This window comes from Cydia fagiglandana, chromosome 18 (assembly GCF_963556715.1).
Source record: "Cydia fagiglandana chromosome 18, ilCydFagi1.1, whole genome shotgun sequence".
In the NCBI taxonomy this organism is placed as follows: Eukaryota; Metazoa; Arthropoda; class Insecta; order Lepidoptera; family Tortricidae; genus Cydia; species Cydia fagiglandana.
In genome coordinates, this window is record NC_085949.1 from 14405133 (window position 1) to 14432529 (window position 27397).

At 38.9% G+C, this 27397-nt stretch overlaps 3 protein-coding genes across 4 annotated transcripts in view; 2 read left to right on the top strand and 1 right to left on the bottom strand.

Annotated features, from left to right (window-relative positions):
• Positions 1-1293: 1293 nt before the first annotated feature.
• On the bottom strand, positions 1294-13809 carry LOC134673119 (uncharacterized). 2 transcript variants are annotated; one of them, XM_063531056.1, is made up of 4 exons: positions 13579-13809; positions 10397-10573; positions 3740-3867; positions 1295-3201 (listed from the first exon to the last, which is right to left on the bottom strand). In XM_063531056.1, the coding sequence occupies exons 1-4, from the start codon at positions 13670-13672 to the stop codon at positions 2413-2415; spliced, it is 1188 nt and encodes a 395-aa protein (XP_063387126.1). In that variant the 5' UTR covers positions 13673-13809; the 3' UTR covers positions 1295-2412. The 2 variants fall into 2 exon arrangements, with proteins under 2 accessions (XP_063387125.1, XP_063387126.1); XM_063531055.1 differs by lacking the exons at positions 10397-10573; positions 13579-13809 and adding an exon at positions 10099-10225 and having other exon boundaries at positions 1294-3201.
• On the top strand, positions 5942-19942 carry LOC134673120 (uncharacterized). Its single transcript, XM_063531057.1, has 5 exons — positions 5942-5946; positions 17257-17372; positions 18709-18862; positions 19405-19504; positions 19822-19942. Exons 2-5 carry the CDS (start codon positions 17266-17268, stop codon positions 19905-19907), a joined length of 447 nt encoding a protein of 148 aa, XP_063387127.1. The 5' UTR covers positions 5942-5946; positions 17257-17265; the 3' UTR covers positions 19908-19942.
• Positions 19943-21252: 1310 nt separating this feature from the next.
• The window catches only part of LOC134673628 (putative helicase mov-10-B.1), a 53472-nt gene continuing 47327 nt past the window's right edge, over positions 21253-27397 (top strand). Inside the window, exon 1 of the mRNA XM_063531628.1 lies at positions 21253-21378. The gene's annotated coding sequence lies outside the window, so the exon portion shown is untranslated. The remainder of the gene's footprint in view (positions 21379-27397) is intronic.

Consider the following 27397-nt stretch of genomic DNA (forward strand, 5'->3'; position numbering starts at 1 on the left):
ACAGAAAGTGCCACGAAATGGCCTCACCTCAGCATGTTGCTGGCGACTTCCAGCGCTGATCTTCCGATAAGACCATCCGGTGAAACAATCACGACAGGTAACATGAATAACAGGAAAATTATTAATAAGTATACATAAAGAATAACAACAAAATTAATATAGTAGTTTACCCTATGATGGGCGTGGAACCAGTAATGGGACAAAAAAACCACAAATCCTGTAAAATAAGTGTCTAAAAGTAGTTTATAAACACTGCCTGTATATTATCATAAATAAGAGTCCTAGAGCTGTTTCAGTTTGAATTTTTATTAAATTTGGTTGTTTTTTAAGAAATTGGCGTCAACCCAAAAGTTGTCGTGTCACTGAAAAAAAAATACCACTACGAATTCTTAACAACTTCGCTAAGAGAGGTGAGTTAATTTATTAAATTTTAATTAATTAATACTTGATGAAAACTAAAATGTGTTTTGTTAATTGCATTTACCATGAGATAAGGTATACAACATACTATGTTGTGAGTCCACAGATGTAAAAAAATAGTGGTATTTGGCCCAATCCCATTATAGGAGCTGTAAAACTGCATACCTCCTATAATGGGAAATTTACATAATGATGCTTGCCATGCCATCATTTCATGTTTAAACAATACAGAAGTAAAATGTAGTTACGAAATATGTCAACCAGGAGGTATGCTCGGACTTCGGATAAATTAATATCGTTTTTTAGTGTGGGTCAAATCTTGGTAGCCGAGTTTGAGCCACTTTCCCGTTTTCCGATTGAGTTGAAATTTTGTATTCGTAATTAAATATGCAAATCGGATGATAATGCAATATTATGATAACATATATGGACCAGATCTGATGACCTATTTCAATATTTTATACTGATAGAGTAGTGTCCATTACTGGGGGGCCCATTACTGGAGCTTTGGTGTCCATGACTGGAGAAAAATAGTATAGTTTTAATTTGTTAAGTATGTGGAAACTCATTGCAGTATCTTTGATACAACACGCCTGAAACATGAAAGACGGGTAGGACTTTCATCTTTCAATACGCTAAGCGGTAGACCATTCACATGTATTAGGGAAATATCACAAATACTCCAAATTCCCTCTTAAATGTCCCATGACTGTGGTGCTGTTACTATATATACAAAAGACAAATATAGTAATAAGAATACAAAAGACAAAGAAAGTAACATTAGAAGAGATACTTAGTCGTGTTTTTACAACTTTCCGCTGCTTATAAGATAACCTTCACTGTCGCATAGTGTCACTCTGGTACGATATACCTATCTTATCCTAGTGCCGCCCACCATACAAAATTATAGCCAAGGAAATTAGAATCTTTTTGTATTTTCAATTGGGTTGAATTTCATTTGTTCGAAAATTATACGAGACTAATGAAAAGCTGCCTAATTTGTTTTTATTAAGGTTGACATTCCATCGAAACTGATTGTACATCCTAATATACATTGGGTGGCATGAGGTTATTTACGTAGTGGATTTACGAAAAACGCACGACCCATCATATTATGATCCTAGTCATATTTTTTTCATTAGGGTAAACACAAGATAAACAAAACTGTTTGCCTATAAAACAATAAGGACAATAATGAACACGAAAATAAATTATTTAGTAAGTTAGATAAAGCGCGGTAACTAAGGGATGATAAAATATACTATACACCCGTTTTTAAGACAACATCGAGATACAGTAAAACTGGGGGCGAATAACTGATAAATTTGGGTTACATGACATTATTTACATGACATGATAGTATTGTATGTACTGGGTATATTTTTAATAAAAATATCATTACTGAAATCCGGTTCGAAGGGCCATATGCAGTAAGCAATCATATGCTGTGTTTATAACAAAATTATAGGTTTCAAGGTGTCATTTCATACTGCACTGCAACTGCTGCACTGCAGTGCTTCTGCTACGACTGCTACGAGCATTTTACATGATAAACGAAAGACACTGTTTGTCAACATCAGTGAAGCGTTTTATTTGGTCATTATTATTTAATAAAAATATAAAAATTCTATGCTGTAAATTTTGTTCTAGCTAAGCTAGTAGCTACCTATTAATTTTCTACGTATTTTTTTATCGTATTGTATATTTTTTAAGAAATGACTTACCTACTAATTATCAATAATTGTTAAGTGTTTAAAATAGTTTTTTTAGAATAGGTACACCGAGCTAAATTAGACCCTATAGAGTAAATACGAATGTTATATAAACCTAAATCATACTGGTGGTTAAAAATTGCGCATGAACAGAAATCATGCACGAAAGTCTCCAAGCAATAGATATTGATCCACTTTTCCGTGGATTTCGTTCTGGATCTCGACGCTTGAGGCTTTCGTAATCTCAACAGTCTTGTCCGGCGAATGTGGTGTCCAGCGATCAGCAGAATATGTACGGCCTGATGCATATGGGACACCGGTCCGAGGCCGCGAGGCATCTCCTGAGGCAGTCGGCGTGGAAGAAGTGCGCGCAGGGCGTCACGCGCGCCGAGCGCATCACTCCTAGACACACGGCGCACACATCCTCTAGCGTGGAGAGTTCCGCGGCCGTCGCTCGTCGGAATCTAGCGAGCGAGCCGCACGCTTCATTCAGCTTTCCTAACGCTTCACCGAGCCTGTGCCTGCCATGAACGATCACGTTCACGTACAGCAGCAGCAGCGCTAGCCGCCAGCGCTCACACCACGCCAGAGCCGGCACCAGCGGTAGCGCCAGCGCCGTCGTCACACCTCGCGCCCACACACCAAAATACAGCGCCTCCATACCTTCTAAGCGCTCAAACTTCATAGCTGTCAATGCCAACGGCCAGAGCTCTAGGAACGTCCGCTCCGTTAGCAAATAATAAGTACCGGTGAAGAGCGTGTACAGCGCTGTCGGTTTGTAATGCTCCAAGCCCTGTTCCAGTCCAAAGGCTAACAGGACAAAAGTCACAGTGACTATGAAAGTGACCGCTTTAGTCCATTCGAGGACAATCTTGGTGGCGGACATGGCGAGATGCTTGACGCGCGAGTGGCGGGTGACGTTGACGTAGGGCGACCAGTCCTCCTTGGTGCAGAGCTCGCGCACGTAGCTCACGGAGTAGGTGACCACGTTGTAGAACATGAGGGAGTAGAGGCAGGTCAGGCGGCCCTGCGAGACGAACAGCCGGTCGCACGCGGTGAACATCAGCAACTGGAACAACAATATTTCGGTTTCAGTTATAAGTTAATTATTAAATAGACGATTACGAGCCTATTTTGCCAGTCAACAACCTACTACTTAAGCAAATAAAGGTAGCCACTCATTGAACATAACATTACCCACACCTAGTTGCGTGATGATAAACGTTTACATTTTACATAGCGCCTGATATTAACGTATTTATATATATACTACACACATTTTGTATACATATAATTCAGTGTAAATTACCTACTACTATATATATACTTATGACAATTTCATTCTACTACCATGACAAAGCTATACACACAAACAAACGGTTTAAAATAAACCACAGTGTTTCAATGAATAGTTAAAATATGCTCATCAACGATTTTTTCGGGAGTAACAAAATTAGTTTTTGAAGTACCTCAACAAGTGTAAAAACTCGTTATTCGAGGTTCTACCACAGACCAACCCCTAAGACAGATCTTATAGGACGACAAGCGGTCACCACTCGTAATAGAGCTTATTTAATATCGCACGGTTTTCTGTGGGTTATACTCACTTGTCCAATCATTGTCGACAGGTTGCTCATCTGGATGAAGAGCTTCTCCGCGCGGTCGACCGGCGCGTACGCAGCGCGCACCACTCCCAGCGCGCACGACACTGGCCTCTCCAGCCTGCGCCACATCTCTGGAAATAACACAACATTACTTTGCATTTTCGCTTGCTTTTAAATTCTAATTTTCATTGAAATCTTATACATGGACATTTTTGGACCGTTAGCCATATTGTGCGAGGTAGGTCATAGTGAACAACTTTTTCAATGGGACCAACCCCGAAATCCCCAAAAAAAATTGGCCTTCCCTTCCCATAGAAAACGTCGACATCCACTTCCACTCGAACAAAATCTATAAAACGGCCAAAAAAATTTTGTGATTTTGGAGTTGGTCCCATAGATCCCATTGCTTTTGTTACAGAAAACACACTGTATATTTGTAAGAACTGCTGTTTGCTGGCTTGGTCACCTGGAGAGGATGGGGGAGGATCGTGCTGTGAGAAGAGCGTATGTGGGGCACCCGGGCGGAAAACGTCCGTCTGGGCGTCCCAGATACCGCTGGTGTGACGAAGCCCAAAAAGACCTGTCCGCCCAAGATCCTCTTTGGATCACTGAGCCAGTGATGTATGTATGTATGTATATTTGTAAGAAAGGGATAAAACATAATTTTACTAAATCAGGCCCGTAAAATTTTATGAATTAGGGGATTAGATTTTCTTTTATGACTAACCCACTTTCGCAATTTCGCAAGAGATACATTTTGTGTAGTGTTTTATGTTAGGTAGTGGATATTTATGATTCGGACAAGATTCACAAGATATAAAATAGTTTACGATATTTTCAAGGCACCAAGGCTTATGATAATCAAAGAGAAACATTTCGTTTAATAAAAAAGCTTCAATACTTATGTATTTTTTACGCAGAAAATATTATTTTCCTTGTTCATATTACAAGATTACTTGTTTTTGAAAAACAAATTAACTTAGGATTTCAAACGGAAGATCATATGGTAGTTGAAGTTGGTAGATGACCAATTCCAGTGTTCTGAAGAGACTAGGTACATGGAAAGCAATTGCATATGGCCAAAATTTCTTAGACAAGAGAGAAACAACTAGGAAGAATACAGCTTCAAAAAATAAAGAGCTATAGAGATCTGATCTGATATTGCCCGGGCGGGAATTAATGATAATGTCAAACGTCAGATATTTCTGAAGGATGTAAGAATGTTATAGGACTGTTAATCATTTGTAGTACATTATTAGCAGTATTGATATCGCACGGCACAAGATTCCAAGCATGATTAGGTACCAGTCAGTGCGTGGGCGGCTCCAGCAACAAGGTCGCGGCTGGCTGACTGAACCCGTCATCCCGCATTGCCCGTCCGTTTTGCTACATTTGCATAACTTTTCCCCTTTTTTATAAGAATGCTCCAGAGAAATGAACTATTTATTCCGAAAGGAACCAGGACCATTTATTTAATATACAAATTCGCACTCGAGAACAAACATTATAACTATACTCTCATAAATTTAATGTGTCTGTGGCTTGAATAAACGATATCAACAGAGAGAAACAGTCGTTTAGTTGAGTCCTACTATCAATTTAACCATCCATGCAGAGAGACGGATAAAGGGCCAACAATAAGCAGCATGCGAATAATAGATCCGGGACACATTCGTCACTTTCACAAAAGCGTAATTATAATATTTTTTAGTTCGCTTTCGATATTGAGGTGAGATGGGGTAAAAAGAACACAGTTTAGCTTGCTCGGGGATAAACGAACACAATGACGATTCTACATATTGAAGTGGTCTTCTTGACAGATTAAAGAAGAATACGTCTACCTGTCAATGATATATATATAGGTACGTTCTTAACAAATCGATTTCTTTTAGTAAGTACTTATATAAAATCGTGAGGCAACAGTCTCTAGGAATACTTATCTATAGTATTATTTATATTATACATAGTATAAGCTTTGCTTAGTTTGTGATTAAGTAGATTTGTTGAGATGTCACCTAATATTTATTTATTTATTTTGATACTTTCAGCTGTTTCACTACAACATAAAGCCATCCAGGGCACCACGAAGATGTCAACATTATTTTTCTCAACAATTTTAGATGGTATAAAAGGACCCCCGTTGACCAAGGGTAGTCAGTTCAGAGTCACCCTCCACAACGCCATAGAACTCGTCCTAAGGAATCTGTCTGGTAAGTATTTTCTATGAATTTTGTAAAAAAACGCGTTTTAAAGTTTTAAACCTAAGTCTTCTTCTTCCTGGCGTTATCCCGGCATTTTTGCCACGACACGACTCATGGGAGCCCGGGGTCCGCTTGACAACTAATCCCATGATTTGACGTAGGCACTAGTTTTTACGAAAGCGACTGCCATCTGACCTTCCAACCCAGAGGGTAAACTAGGCCTTATTGGAATTAGTCCGGTTTCCTCACGATGTTTTCCTTCACCGAAAAGCGACTGGTAAATATCAAATAATATTTCGTACATAAGTTCCGAAAAACTCATTGGTACGAGCCGGGGTTCGAACCCGCGACCTCCAGACCTAAACCTAAGTAATAGATTTAAATACTATTATTATGGAACCTAAAACTTGACTTGTTCCTCAATAAAATCTGGACTTTACCTTTATTTAACTACTAACCTAGGCACTTACAACTGCAAAGCAGCTAGGTATTTCGTAGGTCTTGAACAAATTCTATTTAAATACCTACTGTGGAACCTAAATAAAGCTCCTCGACAAAGATTGATTTTAACTGCTACCCTACGTAATTAATAACTGCCTTGCACATTTCGTTCGATTACAGTTCGATAATCGAGACAATTAGGTACGAGAATTCACAAACAAAGAGTCTCGTAAATATAGTACATATTATTTCTAGGATTTCGAGGAAAAATATTGCAAACGATCCTACGATGCCTGATAGAAGTTCGAATCTGATGCTGTGCCTTTTAATCATCAACTTCGCTAAATTAATAGTGCTATTCGTCTTCGTCTTACACTTCTTTCATGATAAGTGCAGCTAATTCGCAGTAGACCGGAAATCAGTGACGCTCAACCAAGGCCTATTGACTTCCTTGGAATGACGTGACCCTTCATAATTGTACATGTGTGCTCCGTTTCTAGAGCTGTATTGCCAGTAATTACCATAAAAATATTTTACTACAGCAACATTGCTAGAACTGGCTTTGTCTATACGATTTCTAGGAACAAATCCAATTATTTTATCAAATATATTTTGATTTGTATTTTATGAAGTAGTCAAAGTCATATGTAAATTATTATTTATTTTTTGAAATATGTAAATTATTATCTATTTCAGTTTGTCTTTGTCTATGTTCATAAAATCTATGAAGGGTAGACGTGCCTCTACCCTCCTTGATAAAATTAAAACAAAAATCTTTGTCAATAGGCCTCTTTGATAGGTCTTGATTTGAGTCTGGCCGGTAAGAACATAGACAAGACAAAAGTCTGTGATGTCAATGCTGTCATTTAAGTCATTTAACGCCAAAAATATAAATTTTCATATAAAACGATTTATTCACTTGAAATATATTTATTTACCTATTAATTTAAAAATAAAAACTATTCATATGTACGAGCAACATATCTAAATGCGTCTTCGCACAGACTTAGTTAAATTTAAACCGTTGTCGCTCTTCCTTCCTTGCTGTATTATGTATCCGGTAATGGCGACTTCATCAACAATTCTTATCCGGATTATGAAAAGCCCTAATTTGTGTGTGGAAACCGTTGTAGTAAACCAGAAACAGCGATAATTTCAAGGTAAGAAATATATCAATCTTTAAATAAAAATGAGCGTACTAATTACCAAATTCAAATATAATAATTTAATCTTACTATCCCCGTAAGTCCCGCGGACGCTATATCGCGTCCGAAATTATAATCTAAATTCATCATAGATGTAAAACCTCTCATTGTTTACGAGTAAGCTGGTAAATTTAGACCTTAGGAATTAGCGACGTTAGTAATTAGGAAGTTAGATTATATTGTTTAATTTGTGACTATTTTGTTTTAGAAAGTGAATCATGGCTTCAGCGTGAGATAATATTATAATCCTGGCCCGTCATATGATTTCTTGAAAAAAGCTCAAAGGGCACGGATCTGCTGCATATACAGACTAGTTTTCCGGTGACCAAGAACGCTGCGTGGAGCTGTGGAGCAGAAATGTCCGATAACCGGATAGATGTAATAACAACTTGTAACCATTTGCCATATCAATGTATGTATTCATATGTATTGCTCCTAACATATATACACTAATCCTAATAGGAATGAAAATATTTATATCTTAATAATACGTCACTTTTTGTAACCTTTTATATTTGACGAATTTTTAAATATAATACCTAATCATTATCTTATAACGTATTTCTTTATTTATTTGTGATATGCTAATTTAAGAGCCCAACAACGTGCACACTAGCACCACTGCTAAAATAAATAATCGTGATTATTTAAGTTTAATTTAAATTTTACAGGTATTTAAAAAAGTGGCCGCTACTGACTGTATTGTGTATTTAAGTACCTTTTGAATACATCAAACTAGTTTTTATGTTGCTGGATTCGTCAATCTATGAGCTCAAAACAAAAACGGCCGCTTTAGTTTTGAACGGGTAGGTTGACGAATCCAGTAACATAAAAATTAGTTTAGTGTATTCAGCAGTGGCGCTAGTGTGCACGTTGATGGGCTCTTAAAAACCTGACCCCAACAAAAAATAAAATAATACAAAAAGAAATTCCCTCTCCGGGATTCGAACCCAGGACCATTAGCTTCCTGAACTGGATTACTGCCAATACCCGCTAGGGGCGCTAGGCTAAACGGGTTGTCAATTCTAATTACAATGGTATCCTACCGAGCGCTTAGTAGTATAAACGAACTTTTGAAGGGGACATTTTTTTGTATGGAGTTATCGTTCTTCTCCTAGTGAGTATTATATTCTTTGCGCTCAACTGACAACATCCGTCCATTTTCATTTTCACTCTCGTTCTTTCCTGCATATGTCAGAAAGTGACGGATGTGACGGTAAACGTGAGTACGAACTCGTGCTAAACACAAGTTATTGACAGAACATTTCCCAAGGCAATAATACCATTTTTATTTTGGAGGGCGTGTTTTGAACCATGATAGCGGGACCTTGGAAGAGAAAGGCATTAAGGATGTACGAAGTTATAGGTTGTTGCAACAATGTTTTTCTGAAGAACAGGAACTACTGACGCACGAGTGTTGGCGGCTCGCCATTTCCGCCGCTCATTCAGCTCTGTCGACGAATGACCTGACTTTCGCACACAACACTGTATAATATGTTGGAAATGCCAAATGTGTGTACGCGTTAATTGTATGGGCTAGATGCGAAATGATGAAAGAGTGACGGGAATGGGGAAAGCAATCGTGATAGGTTTTCATGGCCCTTAAAAAGTGAAATAAATTATCCTAGTTACATCTAAGAATATTCCACGATGTTAATTGTAAATATGGAGTACGTAGACACTCTTCATACTCCGTTAGATGGCGCTTTTCCCCACTGAGAGCAAAGCTCAATCGCGCTATTAAGATTTTCGTTACACTATGTGTGTATCACTACTATTTTCAGATAAATACGCATTTAGATACCGTTGGAAAAATGTTGTTTTGTTTAACAAGTCATTTTCATGCGTAGACAGCTAGACACAGTACAAATCTATGCGATCTGCGCCCACGCGATATAGGTCAGTAAATTGGCACGCTTGCTGTTGTCGCCAGTATTTATGAGAGGAATTTGTTTTGCCAAGGAAAATAATAAATATGAAGTAAACAGCCGGCCTACAGGAGATTTATCCGTATCGCATCCGGCCTTTGCTTTGCGTCGCATTGTTTTCATTGAGAACTACCAATGGAGTTTAAAATATCCGCGATGTTTACCTAATTACACCCAGTACGTCTGCTTTTTAAGCGTTGATACGTTTTTGATAAAGATCTCGGACTAACTTAGGTCGCGCTAAAAGATAGACATGACTAGATGATTTCACTAATGACTATCATTAAACATTGTTTTATAAAGCCATCCAGCACAGGTTGTCGCTTGTAAGCATCGTGCGATTCTTCTAAAAGGGCGAGGCTTAGGAAATACATTCTTGCTTTCAATGCGCATGATATATACGAGTACATTTGCTGTGCCTTATTAAGAACAGTGTCCGCTACATACCGGTATAACAATGCTACGGGCTACGTCGTAGCACATGTAGCTCTTTCGTGCATCAAAAGACTCCAAGTTAGCCCCAGCACCACCTCCAGCAGCATCCATAGATAGATAGCAGCATTAGCAGTCATGTTAGAATGACTCACCTTGCGCAAGCTTCACCGCGTCGGGCCACCAACGCGCCGGGTAGCGATAGTTGGCGGAGATGAGCACGGGCACCACGAGGCACGTGTAGGCGGCCATCAGCCAGGCGCCGCCCACCGCCACCAGCAGCAGCCGTGCTGGAATGACTCACCTTGCGCAAGCTTCACCGCGTCGGGCCACCAACGCGCCGGGTAGCGATAGTTGGCGAAGATGAGCACGGGCACCACGAGGCACGTGTAGGCGGCCATCAGCCAGGCGCCGCCCAGCGCCACCAGCAGCAGCCGTGCTGGAATGACTCACCTTGCGCAAGCTTCACCGCGTCGGGCCACCAACGCGCCGGGTAGCGATAGTTGGCGGAGATGAGCACGGGCACCACGAGGCACGTGTAGGCGGCCATCAGCCAGGCGCCGCCCAGCGCCACCAACAGTCCCCGCGGCGCCCAGTACGGCAGCACCAGCACCAGCGACAGCAGCCATACTGGAATTTAAGAATTGGTTCAATATACCCTGAAAAAATTTGATACTTTGAGTGTAGGATAGACGTACCGTATATGTCAATAAAATATACTTTTTGTTAGAATATAGGTATGTATATTATATTCGTAATGGAAAGATCATATCCATAAACATTTCATTTCAATATAAAAATCCAACTCAATCCGCGCATGTGCGTAAACAACATCAACAACATGTTATTGAAGCTTTCGCGGTGTTGAAATCAAAAACAAACTATAACGACCTTATAAACAGACATCATAAATTTTATAGCATTTTCGGTGCAGCGGAGTTAACGGAATTGGTATAAACAATAATACGTTACTATTCACCTAATTACGTTAATATTCACCTTAATTTACAATTTCAGTTGGAATTATCTATACCAATTCCGTTAACACCACTCCGCTGCACCAAAAATGCTATAAAATTTACGATGGCCGCTTATAAAACATCTGATCGCATCATCCAAGAATTCGAAGACGAACTAAAATCGCTTAAATACCGATGTCACCGCGTTAAAGCCAGTAGATGTACCAAAAAGAATTTATATCTTAGCCTAGCTACACCTCTAGCTGATAAGATATAAAAGTGGAAACATATAATGCCCTCCAAAAAAACTGTGCGCAGGTCGTGAAACACACTAAATAAACTACAAGACCTAATTGCCAAGGATAGTTCGTGTATTGCTCGCCAATATATGAGGAGGATGCGGCATAAAAAAACCGGGCAAGTGCGAGTCGGACTCGCGCACGCAGGGTTCCGTACCATAATGCAAAAAAAAAAACAAAGAAAAAGCAAAAAAAAAACGGTCACCCATCCAAGTACTGACCACTCTCGACGTTGCTTAACTTTGGTCAAAAATCACATTTGTTGTATGGGAGCCCCATTTAAATCTTTATTTTATTCTGTTTTTAGTATTTGTTGTTATAGCGGCAACAGAAATACATCATCTGTGAAAATTTCAACTGTCTAGCTATCACGGTTCGTGAGATACAGCCTGGTGACAGACAGACGGACGGACGGACGGACAGCGAAGTCTTAGTAATAGGGTCCCGTTTTACCCTTTGGGTACGGAACCCTAAAAACAGGTGCATACCTACATACCTCAGCGTTTTAAGGATGACTCACGCTAGTCCGGGCCGAGGCCGGGCCGGAGCTTCCAACGCTTTGTATTCTATGGTAAGCACCAACGTGATCACCGATCAGCCGTCATAGGAAATGACATGTCGGAGGCCTCGGTTCGGGCACGACCCGCTCTAACGTGAAGTCATCCTTAAAACACTGAGCCTTTATGCATATATAATCTACCATTCGATATTTACGGGTTATTAGACGACAGCAGGCGTCGCTCACTCCGTGATTTTGTAACAGGTAGCTAATAGTACATCCATTCTACACCAATTTTGGTGGCTAACAATAAGCCGCGCGTGGCGCTGTCGCCACCTAGCGGCGATATCTGTCCTGATCGTAACAGACGCGTTTTGTTAGAGAGTGAGTCTTCTGTACTTTTTACTATTATTTATTCTGTGACGACAGCGAAGTCTACAAAACCAAACCTAATGGCTCCTCTACACGATGGGCCAACGCCGGCCACTCCAAGGGACGCATTTATATGTTAGAGGGAGCAAGTGATATTGCTATCTCATTCTACCGCATGGCTGTGTCCCTTGGAGTGGCCGGCGTTGGCCCATCGTGTAGAGGAGCCATAATAAGCACGTCAACAGCGAACCAACTCGTGCCAATTTTAAATGAACTCTCCACGCGGGTCAACGCTCCGCCTAAAATTATGTAGAAAATAAATAAAACCGCCATCTAGACTCCTGAATCGTAAAATTAATGGCAAACGAAATATGTTCCCAAATTATCTTTCGGCTCTTTATTTACCGACGCATTTTATAAAGATTCAAGTACCTCTATACCTTATCTACATAATGCATCAAAATTTCTTGCAAAAAACATGCCATACCCTTGTCTAAATGATCTAAATCAATACGAAATCATCTCATGTTCAACACACATGCAAAACCCAGCTTACCATCATGTGCCCCGTACGCTTGTTTCCCACCAATGATGTATAAAAATGTTATAAATAAAGGTTCCGTCGCACTGAGCGCGGCGTGAGCGTTTTATATGTAAAAGCGGCGCGCCCCGCTTACGCGCCGCCCGCAAAACGCGCCTGTGTGACGGTACCTTTATATGCTTAAATGTAGCATAGACTTGGGCCGAGCCTGTGCCGGGGAGTCCGACATGTCATTTTCTATGACGGTTGATCGGCGATCATGTGGTGCTTTCCATAGAAAATGAAGCACCGGAAGCTCCGGCCCGGCCTCGGCCCACACTTTATAAACTCTAGACTTGAAACGTTTCCTTGAGACGCTAACCTAGCTTTCGAGAAATATGTCTTTGGCCTCAATCTCCCAACCTTGACAACCAAATTGTTGTTTGTTATTGACCCATTTTCCTCCTAAGGCCTGAGTTCCTTTAAACAGAACAAATTTAAATCGAATTTTGAACTATAATGGAATAAAAGAAGGTTCCAAATTCAAAACTGCAATAATGACTCTGGGTCTTAGGAGGGTAGAGTTTTTTTTTGTATGTCGCTCACGACTTAGTAAACATCATCAGGTACTATTTATAGCATTTATATGATGTTTCAAAACATAACATCTGATATTAGTGCGTATTTTGTTTATCTTCTCCAATTTTATATCACAGACACATGCGATTAAAGCAAATTTAGAATACGATGACTCATTGTTAAGAAAAATAACAACAAATAACGCGCACATTCATTTATAAATAACAACAGCTGATTTTCTGTCATTATAAATAGGTACTTAAACTTAATAAAAAAATATACTTAGTAAGTACTGTAAGTAGCTTAAATTTCTTTGCCAAAAATCCAAGACATACTAATTAGTAGTTAGTACAATGGTAATCGAACTACAATGAAATTTAATTATCGCATTAATAATGTCTACGTACCGATATTAGCTATTTTGTCTTCGGACTTAAGCGTGTGAATCTTCGAGAAAGAATCACTCCGTATGCGTCCACGCACTCGCGATATCATACCCATTTCTAAAATCGAAATTCGAACGTTAAAACAAATGAACACACTGAAACACCGACTTCAAAAGTTTTTGTTTAAAAAGTTTTGTTTTTAAAAGTTGTGAAAGATCCGCTTCAGACGAAGAGTGTCACTTGAATGCGCATTCGGGCTGGGCGGGGGATCGCTTGGGCGGGCGGGGACGCGTCGCGTGCGCAAGTCTCTTTACCATGTCATATATCTCTTATGTCTTTATAACATGTCTACAAATACATTGCCCATTTTTCTCTGCTACGGTACTTTCTTATCTATATTGGGGCAGCATTGGATGTGTTCAGCAAACTCTCTCAACAAACACCCAATTTACGTTGCAATGACGTTTTATTTTTAAATTCCGCTCCATGTCAGTGACTTCTTAAATCAAACTACCTATAATTATAATTTCATATACCGGGTGTGGCTTGTAACATGAGCAAATAATTAAAACATACATTGTACTCCTCAAACGGTGACACTTGTTCAACAACTTTTAAAAATTATGAAGTAAATATTTAGACTCCCTATTTTTCATACAAAATAAATATAATCTTCAATGGACGCCATCGTTACGCCTTGTTATTGTGATTGACGTTGCTTGTCACGCCTTAAACATAACAGAATTCGCAATACATTGCGTCTAAGAATAAAATTTAAAGTGTATTAAAAATCAAACCACAAGTTATTTTTAAAAGTCGCTCAACAAATGTTGGTCAGTATGAGGAGCACAGCCTACAGTTAAATTTTGCTCGTATTACAGGCCACATCCGGTATATGTGAACAAGTCAAGTAAAAACGGACTGGTGAAGATGAGTCGCTCCAGACGTTAATAAAATATTGGGGCCGGCGCCGCCCATTTCGAACCTCGGTCAATAACTTTTGGTAAAAATAAAAAGAATAATAATCAGATTGATTGATTTTTACAGCTTCAATCATTAATTATGATGAAAGCATCAGAAATGCTTTTGATCACGCGATTCGTATTAATAAAGCCGATGAAGTATACATATCGTCTTTGACCCAGATTTCAACTGCTTGAATAATTATTTATTTTAATAGCATTTTAAGGAAAGCAAATACATAAATGTCCCTTTCCTCCACGAGTTGGTTAAGGCTGGAATAATAATGGTAGAGTCGAATATTAAGTAGGTACTCTGATTTACTTGAAATATATTTGGTAGAAAGTAATATAATAGGTCTATGGGTAGAATAGAATTCCTTTTAACGGAGTTAATTAACTCTACCTAGCATTATACCTACGTAACGTAGTACCTATACATGTAACATACCCTAATACACCTAGCCTACCTGTTAGTTAACATTTTGACCTTTACCTAGCCTAAAATATACTGGTAAATAGGTAAATAGAAGCCGGGTGAAGACGGTAAATGTAAACACCACACCCACCGACGTCGCAAATAGAAGTCTCTACGTGCGGATACCCACGATCTCGGCGCTCTTTTATATTCGTAGGTATATTAGCTACAACACGCACGCCCACTACCACATAGCTCCCCATTACTTATATGCCTAGATCATTGCATGTACCGTAAAACGGGGTGAGTAGGTTTCGCGGGGAGAGGTGGGTTATGAATGGGGAGAGAAGGTTTGAGAGGGGGGTGAGAAGGGTTTTTAAGGCTACTGCTACAAAAATAATGTATTCCAATTTAAAATGGGGCTATAGTAATACGCATAATAAAAAAAAGTCGATCCAACAATCTTCCAAAATCACCTTTGTATGAAAAACCCTCTCACCCCAAATACGAGGCACTACGGGGTGAGGTGGTTTTTCCTCTTTATCGTCAAAGTTATGAAATGGAACTACCCAAAATAAAATATAAACTAAAATACAAACGTCCGAATCACTTATTATATACACCATTCAGTTTTCACATGTAAAAATAAAATTTTATCGAGGTTTGAAAGTCAAATTTCAGTCAACTCACCCCATTTTACGGTAATGAAAAATTTATAAAAATAGCAAAGTGTGTTTAATTAATTTAAAAGAACGTTTCCGTTGCACGTTCGAATGACTGTGTGCTGACGGATCATTTCATTGTAGCATTACTCATTCATCATTTTACAGTTACCTATAGGTAGGGGATTCAATAAGTTTGCTAACTACAGTGACAACTATCTTATGCTATTGCTATGTATATAGAAAAATTGTTAATAAATCTTATACCTTTAAACGAGCATTTCTTGTATTTGTATATATTTATTTACTTATATATTCCGGGGATCTCGGAAAACGGCTCTAACGATTTCGATGAAATTCGCTATATGTGGGTTTTCGGGGGCGATAAATCGATCTAGCTAGGTCTTATCTCTGGGAAAACGCGAATTTGTGAGATGTTTTCCGAGCAGAGCTCAGTCTCCCAGATATTATACTTTTAAACGCAATTCAGTAAATCCAGGAGTCGTCAGTCATCTATAAATTAAAAAAAAACTATTTTTTTTTAATAATTAATCATATTATTGATTAAAATTCAATGACGGCACCGAGTGTAAGTACGTATTTGCCTAAATGTCGGGGTGTAAGATTATCGCAAGCCGGTGAATGAGTACATACTTATAAGTCTAGCAGTATTTATAGTAAAACTATAATGACAATCACGAGTGGATGTTCCCGTGACTTGACTCGGGCGCCTACACCGCGTTTCATTCATGAACGTCGCGACGGAGCTGACGAGACATTTCGAAATAGAATCCGTATTAATTACTATTCACATGTGAGACTGTTATATATAATTAGCCAGGGAACAAACATGTGGGTTGGAAAGATTTCGTCTAGAATTAAGGAAAATCACGTTAGGTACCTAAGGTCGCCTTTCTCTACCGTTTAATGTCACAGATGGTCACCAATGAATCCAATGATGTTCTAGAAAGAGGAATAATAATTATAATTAGGGACACATGTACCGAAATAATAGAATTATAGTTTTGTAGGTAGTAAAGAGTGTACTCCCATCTCAAAGGCCGGCAACACACTTACAACCCTTCTGGTAGGTTGCGGGTGTCCATGGGCGGCGGTACCTAATCGTAACGTTAAGGTAACATCGATAACAGACATGTCGATATTTCATTTTGTCTTTATTTTTCCACAAAAACTTCTAATATTATTATTTGTTTATTTAATAAAATACAGAGTTATTCTTAAAAATAGTCTTAGCCCCGCAAAACTCAACAATAAGTTTGACTATGTCAGTCTAGTTATCAACTTAATAACTTATAGTATGTAATTAAATTACTACAATATATGTGACGTCCCACGAGTAAAGGTATGGCGGTTGGCGCTTACGCTATTATTAACGTCGCTCCAATATTATTGCGACGCAATGCGACGTAAGCGCCGGCCGCCATAAGGTACCTTTTGTCGTGGAATGTCACATATTTTGGTAGTGTTTTTTAACATACCTAGTTCTTTTAGGCTTATTATTTTCACGTCTTATGGCTTCAGGCAAACTATTAAGTAAGTATCTATTGAATTCTTTTCAGGGTTCTATAGTTATTAATTCTAGGAACGGATGTCTATTGATAACCTAAAATTGCGTATAAGATTGGTGTAACTGTTCCAGAACTCCGTGATGATGCACCCCCTGGTATACCTGATGCTGCTGGCCGGGCCGTGCCTGGCGCGCTACCGCTTCGAGCCCCGGAACCTAATTGAACGAGACGACTTGCAGGAGAAAGGGTATGCCAGTTTGTAACATTGATGCGAAGAGAGACAGGGCTTTACGTCTAAAGGGTAGTTTCCTTCAACCAATTCATATATGTCAGCTAATCCTTACGGGCCTATTCGAACTTTAAGATACTTCAAATATTACGTCAAGATACGATATAGATTAGATATGTCAATGTCAAAAGTCAAGGTTTTGTTTGAAGAAACGTCACTTTTGACACTGACATATCTAATCCATGTGGTATCTAGACTCGGAGTAATTAACAATGGAGTCGCCATTAACAGGCGTTCCCCTCTGTCGAAAATAGGCGGCCAATGGTCAACCACATGTCAACCATATGTATGGACTGACGTTTATTTGACATGACGTACCTATACATTTGATGTGCCCCTCCCCCGCAAAATACGGCAGACTATTTTGTACCGAAAATTTTAGTCATGGCGTCTCCGTTGGTTATATCCTCTAAGTATCTAGACGTAATATTTGACGTATCTTAAAGTTCGAATCGGGCCGTTAGTAAAAGGTTTAATTTTCTAGAAAATAACAATAAATTGTTGTTAAAGCAAGTATACTACAGAGTATATAAATACATGCTAGAGCCCGTGAGGAACAGGACCATGTCATTATAATATACATACGCAATGCAACGAAATAATAAACACGTTTTAACAGTTCTAACAACATACCAATTTTCCCCTCCGCCCCTACAGTTAGTTTTCAAATTAGCCCCTAGTTTTCAAATTTACCGCACTATCTTAGTGACGGAAATGGATGGATGAATGGATAAAGATATACACTGGCAACATTTTTTTGACATTGACGGGGATTTATGAAATTAACATATTGATGTTGCCAGTTTCTTAAAACCTTCTAACTTTCTTTTAAGCTCTAGCTTTTAGCTGTACTAATAGAGTACGACCAAAGAAAGTCTGCAGAGATTTTGATAGCACACGCAGTGCAGGTGTTATTTTAAACGTCAAACTTCTATGAAAAACTCCGAGTAATTAACAACGGAGTCGCCATGTCTAAAATTTTCGGTACAAAATAGTCTGCCGTTTTTTGCGGGGGAGGGGCACATCAAATGTATAGGTACGTCATGTCAGATAAACGTCAGTCCATACATATGGTTGACATGTGGTTGACCATTGGCCGCCTATTTTCGACAGAGGGGAACGCCTGTTAATGGCGGCTCCATTGTTAATTACTCCGAGATGAAAAATTATGAAGTTTAAATAACACTGGCAGTGCGTATGCTGTCAAAATCGTCTTAGTTTAACTCTAATACAAAGAAGTCGAATTAATTTTCTATAAAAAAAATGGTATTTGAATATTTTGATATGTTTTCAGCGAGTGGGTCGACTGCCCAGTGTGCGAGACTCCCGGCTACTCCTCGCTAACGAGCGACGAAGTGTGTGAGATGCGTAACGGCCGGCCCGCGAAGCTCTGCCTCCACGGGACCTACATCAACAAAGTCTGTGGCTCAAGGCGGGACTGTTATCGGGTACATAATATTTTGCTAGTCTGGATTGCTTATTAAATGTACCTTTCGGCGGACCTTCTCTACCGAATGGACTGAGAATATTCCCTCAGCACACAGCAGAAAGATGGGAGGAGGGAATAAGGCAGATGTAATAATAATAAGCCCTTTAGGTAGTGTTCGATGCGACACTCGCTAGCTGAGACTACATGGGCATTCTTTAGACTCTAACTCTAGAATTTCCAGACTTCATAGGAGTCATCACAGATTCTTCTTATGATCAGACTAAACCAATTTTGAAAATAGGGAAAAGTTTTACAAAGGTACCTAGGAGGAGGAAGGTATTGTCGTACTAACAGAGATAGACTCCTCTTATCTTATGGTCAAATAAGGGACTGACTATACAAACAGCAACACTCCTAACTGTATATCGGTGGACCTTATTACAAAAGGCATAAGGTGCATCAATGTACAGTTAACAGAGTGGCCGATGGTAGAAATCGTAATACATCTAAATCAACTATACTAAAAAGAGCGCAAGGCAGTTACTGTTTCCTTTTCCCCAGGGCCCCGACGAGCCTTGCACCGAGAAGTTGGAGAACGACGAATTCGGCTGGAAGTGCGCTCCAGGATCGACTTGCTCCAGCGTCACTGGCAAATGCATAGGTCAGTAACAAATGGAGGCGCCTACATCTCTTTCAATGGGTCTAGAATTAGACCAAGAAAAGTCTGCAGCGGATTTGATAGCCCACGCAGTGCAAGTGTTATTTTAAAAGTCAAGCTTCTATGAAATTATGACGTATACATAACACTTGCACTGCGTAGGCTATCAAATCCGCTGCAGACTTTTCTTGGTCCGACTCTACATTACTTAGAACAGTTACTCTATGGTTTCCTATGGGCGCTAGTGCTGCACTCTGGCGGCAGAACATTGCAGTTATACCCCCTATTAAAGGGATGTTGACCCAATTGTCTTTTTCCAGGTCTTGGCAACCCGTACAGGAACGGCCAGCTGCACTTAATCAACCCATACGAGAGATACCCACTCCGGAACCGACGTGAAATTTAAATTTAAAATGGCTGCTGTCTGTTGTAAAGTTGACGTCACAGATATATTTACATTTTTGCCTTATTATAAAGGAGTAAGGTTCAAAAGTGTAAACATATATTTTTGACGTCGACTGTACCTAAACATTCGTAATTATTCACGTGATAAAGATTTCCTTCTATAGCCGGTCAAACAACTTTGTCAGTAGAAAAGGGCGCAAAATTGATTTTTTCTATGGTTCGATAACCCTTGGCACCTACATTTTTTAAATTTGCCGCTTTGTTCTACTGACGGAAATGGCTTGGCAGACTATATCTATCTACAAATGTATGCGAATAAAGCAAGTTGATTTTTAACTGAACATCATGTAGGCATATTTATAATTGTGATCTCAAATTGTAACTGAATGATCTCATATATTACATTTACTTATTTAGTGTATTAATAACAGTTTTAATAAATTAATATAATACTTTCGATTAAATGTTTTACTTAAAACACGCTACCAACATAACACATCAAACAATAACCATTTGATAACCATACAATAACAAGCAGGTTTGACCAGGGTTTGACAGCATCATAGACTTACAATATATATAGAGACGGGGTCTCAGCGAGCTGTCACTGTTGCCACTTTTGTTTAGTGTACGATTAACAATTTAACACCACCTTGCTGTAGCCATGTCGATAAAGTCATATCGATAAACTATCGACATTTCTTACAATTTTAATTTTACTTCAAAGGTTTGACGATATCTAAAATGAACAAAAACGCTTTTATTCTTTATTGTGGTTATCAGATCACAATTTTATCGTCACGCCCCAGCAGGGAACCAAGGGAAAGTTCAGATATTTAATTAAAATACATAAACACCTACTAAGATATGTGTTCCACAATAATTGAAATATTTTATTATATTGTAATATATTTATTATTCATTAGCATTTCAATTATGTATATGTTTAACAAAGATATTGAAGCTTCAATTAATTGCTATTTCGTTCCACTGTGTACCATTTATCGATGTATAACATGATTAAAATCGACTTTTCACATCCCTAAAAGAGCACACATACACGTTTTTACGCACACATACACAGCCTGGATGCATCAAAAAAGGCAACACTTGATTTGAAGTTCACCTTGTCAACAGTATGGTTGTCCTTTTTTGACAAATGGCATTTTAAAAGAGCGAGGAGAGAGAAATGATACTAGTTGCTGCGCCGTCAAAGAGAACAGAATAGGTAGGGGCCTTGGACAGCATTTCAGCATTGCTCTGTGGGCGCATCAAATTTTCTTATCTGTGAGCTGTCTTCTGTCTGCCGGCAGCGCCGGCGGTTTTTCGTGTTGCGGCTTTTATTTTGCGAAGTTTCGTCAAGAAAATAATTAAATATTTTAAAGGTTTTTATTTGTACAGTTTGTGCATATATCTCAGTTGATCCGATTTATAGAATCCTTCTTCTTATGTAAAAACTTCTTATCGGTGGGGTAAGTTTTTTTTTATAATATTCAGCGATACGACATTCATTGTCTTTGTTTAGGGGAAGTCCACTCGGTCGAGTACATGTACACTTGATTATTATTTAAAAAAAAATAGCCAGATAAAAAACATTTTGTTCTACCATAAATACATTTCAGTCGGGTTTACCATGGCCTCGGTACAGTATAGTTTCTTTTGTTAATCATACGTGCATGACTTCAGTAAATACTGTCATTTAAAATATCGTGTGGAAATACAGTTTGTTAGTGCAGTTTTACCTTAGAAAACCAACACAAGTAAATTTCCTTAGTGTCTGATGTTAGCAGCACCAAATTGCATTATTATCCTACCCACAATCTGTGCTTAGGCCAATGCAATGCAACAAAAAATTTCTTACAATACATTTGCTTTATTTTAGATATTTACATTAAACTCTAGTACAATAATCAATAAAGACAAGGACTAGAATTTTATTTCATGTCAATCATGTAATTTATAAGTCATTTAAAACTGCTCAAAAAATATGTAATGGTGCAGTTAAAAACAGTGTGACAAAGTTTTAAGATATTTAGTCCTGGTCTCTATTCCAAAATCCTTTTCCAAGTACCTATTCTGATTACTATGTACATTGTAGACAAATAAAATGGCATACATAGTGCCACTTGCATGATCTCGCTAACCCGGTGTTAACCTAGTGTTAAATTGTACTGGTAACCATGGTAACTCTAGGTTTAAACGCTTAACCCCAGGTTAGTGAATGGTGCAAGTGGCCCTTAGTATTATTTTATAACACAGTGCATACCTAGGTACATACCTATTTTTAGTTTTGTGGAAGAGTATGCTGATCTAAAGTATAATTATACTAAGTACTGGATCTTCACAAAAGGCAGGATAATAACATACATAACATTTCTCTGTTGTGTTTTTTTCAGAGATTACATCATTTAGCGGTTACTATAATTGTATATTATAATTTTAATCTTATCATTTCAAATATTATCCCTGTCTACAAATCTATTTTTAACAAATTCTAATATCATCAAAGTGATATGCAGTGACATTCTGTCGATTCATGTAGGTCTGCAAGGAACGCTAAAATGTGCTTAACACATTCATTGTTGGACCGGGTTGTTCAACCTGATGCTAATGCTAAAATAAATATGCTTAATAGTCATCACTACTGCACTACTACTTAGCGATTGCAAATCCGTGACATTTTTTCAAATCCGGATTTTCGGATTTTGGTTTGACCGAAATCCGAAGTTCGGATTCAATCCGGATTTTAAGAAAGGAATATTTGGCATAAAAGCAAAGTGAAACAAACAATCAAATTAAGTTGTTTTTATTAAAAATAACAAAAACAGAATGCGTACACTGCTACGCCAATAAAGAAACATCATCGCATCAAGAGATTCGTCACTTAACCTCGTCCTCATACGGTTACAGAACACTCCTGCTGCCAAAATTCTCTTTCCGATTCCACACTTGTTGGTGGTATTGATAATAGCTGGTTGTATACGGAGGGTAAAATGCTACCGATTTTTCCTCCGCCCTCGTGGACGGCCATTTCTATGTGGATTCATCATCATCATCTCAACCATAAGACGTCCACTGCTGAACATAGCCCTTGGACCTCCATTCGTACCGGTTGTAAGCGACCCGCATCCAGCGTCTTCCGGCGGCCTTAACAAGGTCGTCCGTCCATCTTGTGGGTGGACGTCCTACGCTCCGCTTGCTAGTCCGTCCGTGGTCTCCACTCGAGCACTTTTCGACCCCATCGGCCATCTTCTCTGCGCGCAATGTGGCCTGCCCATTGCCACTTCAGCTTGTCCGGTAGGCTATGTCGGTGACTTTAGTTCGTTTACGGATCTCCTCATTTCTGATTCGATCACGCAGAGAAACTCCGAGCATAGCCCTCTCCATAGCTCGTTGAGCGACTTTGAATTTTGAGATGAGGCTGATAGTGAAAGACCACGTTTCGTAAGTCGTCACTGGTAACACACATTGATTAAAGACTTTCCTCTTGAGGCACTGAGGTATGTCGGACGAAAAGACATTGCGTAGTTTCCCGAACGCTGCCCAACCGAATTGGATTCGGCGGTTGACCTCCTTCTCGAAGTTGGACCTACCTAATTGGACTACTTGTCCTAGGTAGATGTACGAGTCAACAACTTCGAGTACCGAGCTCCCAACAGAAAGTGGGATGGGCATAACATTGGCATTTGACATAAGTTTCGTCTTGTCCATGTTCATTTTCGAGCCCACCCGTTGTGAAACTCGGTTGAGGTCATCGAGCATCATGCTGAGTTCCTCGACTTCCTTCGACTTTGCCATGACTACTATATCGTCGGCAAACCGAACGTGAGTGATGTATTCGCCGTTGATGTTGATGCCAAGTCCTTGCCATTCCAGGAGCTTGAAGGCGTCTTCCATTACGGCAGTAAACAGTTTCGGAGAGATAACGTCTCCCTGCCTTACGCCTCTTTGCAATGGAATCGCCTTCGTGCTCTATGTGGATTAGAGTAGCTAATCCGGGGCATCTGGCGAGGCAATCTGGGCCACTCCTGTATTATTTTGGTCGAGCAAAGACAGCTGCTGATTTAATTGCTCTTTAAAACTTAGCTCTCGTTGGTCTTGTTTCTGTAGTTTACCATTAACAGTTGTCATTGCACTCGTGGAAGCCACCGAGGAAAGAGGAGAAGTCGGAGTCGATGTCGCGGCCATGGTGCAGATGACGGTGACTTGGCGGGTAGCGGGCGGCAGGGGCGGCGGACGCGGGGCAAGCATACAGGTGCGAACGAGTGCGCGACGCGCAATGCCCGGCTGGCAATAGCTCTCCCGCGTTACCGCTTCATGTGCACCGCTTTTTATTTCGCATTAGCATTAATTTTGAGCAAATTAGTACTGGTGGGAAAAAATCCGAAAAACCGGTTTTTTCTTTTCAAAATCCGGATTTTAAAACGGATTTTTAAACGCTCCGAAATCCGGATTTTTGAACTTCGAATAATCCGGATTGCAATCACTACTACTACTGTAGTTTATTAAGCATATTTATTTTAGCATTAGCATCAGATTGAACAACCCGGTCCAACAATGAATGTGTTGCAGTAACTGCAAACCCTATACATGTATAGAAAAACCGGGCAAGTGCGAGTCGGACTCGCGCACGAAGGGTTCCGTACCATAATGCAAAAAAAAAACAAAAAAAAATAACGGTCACCCATCTGACCCATCCAAGTACTGACCTTTCCCGACGTTGCTTAACTTTGGTCAAAAATCACGTTTGTTGTATGGGAGCCCCATTTAAATCTTTATTTTATTCTGTTTTTAGTATTTGTTGTTATAGCGGCAACAGAAATACATCATCTGTGAAAATTTCAACTCTCTAGCTATCACGGTTCGTGAGATACAGCCTGGTGACAGACGGACGGACGGACGGACAGCGAAGTCTTAGTAATAGGGTCCCGTTTTACCCTTTGGGTACGGAACCCTAAAAACAAGACAAAACAGAGCTTACAACATAGTTACAAACTTCTTAAAATATTGTATGAAAAGGGGTCTATTGATGAAAAAAAAAAACATGTAGAACCTACTTGTAATCCTGATATAAGATATCTGTGTTGTGTTATATATAATAACTAACTATTGTGGCACACAGTGATCTAGAGAGGGTTTAAATGAAAGCTCGCCACCTGTTCCATAAAAGCGTTTTCATATTGTTTGGAATGTTCCTTTGAAACACAACTGAGTGACTACGACTTAGGTAAATTTATTTTTATAAGTAAGTTTTAAATTCAAGTGTTTTTATTATGTTTTAAAAATACTTAGCTAATCACTAATATTTCAAGAACTGTAGCAACATCTTTCTTCTTTGACATGTTTTCAAACTATATTTGTAAATATATTTATCACAATTACAAATGATATTTTCAGACCTAAGTGATTATAAGAGTTCATTAGTAATGATACTGGTCTGATTACATTCTAATTGGAATATAATTCAGACAGCTGGTGATGGCATTAGGGGTCATCCATTAATTACGTCACCCCAATTTCTAGGTTTTTTGACCCCTCCCCCCCCTTGTCACACTTGGTCACATTTGGCAAACCCCTCCCCCCCTAGTGTGACGTCACATTTTTTCTACGAAATCGCCAAATCGAATTAAGTAAGTACCTAAGTATTATTAATATTTTATCAAAATATTTTTGACGATATAAATATTAGTAATTTTATAACCCAAAACTGCTTAGGAAAGAAAATTAAACGATTAAAAACTATTTTCGTTTTAAAAACTTGTTATTTAAATGTACAGCGAACTAAATAATTTAAATAAATTTTCGGTTACTAATGAAGTTAAAGTGACGTCACAAAGTTTGTGTCTCCCCCCTCCCCCATGTCACAATATGTCACATTTTCTTGACCCCCTCCCTCCCCCTAAACGTGTGACGTAATTAATGGATGACCCCTTACAGTACTTTATCAAACATGTTTTCTATCTAAACTGCTTGGTGATTACTCTTGCTATTGACTTACTAATGACTTTGGTCATTCTAGGCAATTTAAATTCTTATACACTTACTTAGATATCGATAAACAATTATGAAAGTGTGGTTATTGTATACAGAATTCTATTGAAAACAAATCTGTTGTTTTTTCCTAGACACCCTATAATTTTTGGCACAAAGATGGAACTATAGGGATTTGCCTGCCACATAAAACGTTTTGTTATGAAATTTTATAAATCATACTGGTAACTGGATAGTGGATAGTTCTTGGATGGACTCCAATGAAAAATCTGAGAAAACCTGGACAGTTGGCACCCCTAACGCTAGCTTAAATAAAGTAAATAAATAAAAAAATATATTATAGCTAACATGCAAAGTCTAATTTGTATTCTTGACCTAATCTAACTTAACCCCTTTACCAGGCTAAGGGATACATGTTTCCCACATACAGCACTTCAAACATGTGTTCTATTTTTGATATTGATATTGATATTTATTGAAATCAAATTTTACAGCATTACAGCTAACACCAATGCACTGTAAAATCAAGTAGTAAAATTAAGTACCTAAGTAATAATAAAGCGATTAATAAGCTACTAAGATATTACATGTTTGATTCGCAAAAACGTAAAAAATCTTAAAAAAGTTTATGACTTTCGTCGGCAAACAAGTCGGAGTAAGATGAGTAAGACTGACATTTGATAGTCATGTTTGAACTGTCAGCCTGCTAAAGGGTTAACCACTCAGCAGGTTTTATGATAAGTTGAACAAGTGGTCCTCAGTTAGGAAAATACAATAAAGATAAAATATAGATAAAATATCCGGTACTCTTATCACTAGTGTCATTATAATATGCCTAAAGGATGACCCACGCTAGATCGGGCCGAGGAGTCCGACACATCAATTTCTATGACGGCTGATCGGTGATCAGGTGGTGCTTTTCATAGGAAACGAAGCGCCGGAAGCTCCGACCCGGCCCCGGCCCGATGTAGCGTGAATCATCCTTATCGGATAAGTGACGTGACAGATAGAGCAATAATTGTAATTAAAAAATTATAAAATATGGAACTAAGTAGCTTTTAGCCAACATGACTACTGCTATTCAAACAGACAGCAGGCAGTAGAATGAAATGAATTGGCGATCTTGTTAAATGGTTTGAGCAGGTGATGGGAGTAGTAATTAAACACCTTATGATGTGTGATAGTATAAAAACGTGTATTCTCTAAATGCCTGCCTATATATATATATATATATATATATATATATATACACAGGTTGCGCTGACACAAGCAATATGCGTTTATGTCACAGTAAACCAGAGTTTTACTGTTAAACACTGAAAGTGGCTATTTGCCATATTACAACATAATAGGCTATTGAAAAAAAAAATTCAAACAGTGGTCCTCAGTCCATTTGCAATTTCCAAATCCAAATGGTCAAAGGTTGAACCACTAGGTCAAAGTTGGATGGTTTCACGTTAAGAATGACTCACGGTGGACCGCGTCAGGCCCGCGGTAAGG

Bases quoted from the DNA above. Each gene is read 5' to 3' on its own strand.
- LOC134673119 (XM_063531056.1), bottom strand. From the start codon at position 13,672: ATGGGTATGATATCGCGAGTGCGTGGACGCATACGGAGTGATTCTTTC. The intron at 10,574-13,578 runs GTACGTAGACAT...CTTAAATTCCAG, and splicing joins AGACAAAATAGCTAATATCG to TATGGCTGCTGTCGCTGGTG. The intron at 3,868-10,396 runs GTGAGTCATTCC...TGTTATTTCCAG, and splicing joins CGCGGTGAAGCTTGCGCAAG to AGATGTGGCGCAGGCTGGAG.
- LOC134673120 (XM_063531057.1), top strand. From the start codon at position 17,266: ATGATGCACCCCCTGGTATACCTGATGCTGCTGGCCGGGCCGTGCCTG. The intron at 17,373-18,708 runs GTATGCCAGTTT...ATATGTTTTCAG, and splicing joins GACGACTTGCAGGAGAAAGG to CGAGTGGGTCGACTGCCCAG. The intron at 18,863-19,404 runs GTACATAATATT...CCTTTTCCCCAG, and splicing joins CAAGGCGGGACTGTTATCGG to GGCCCCGACGAGCCTTGCAC.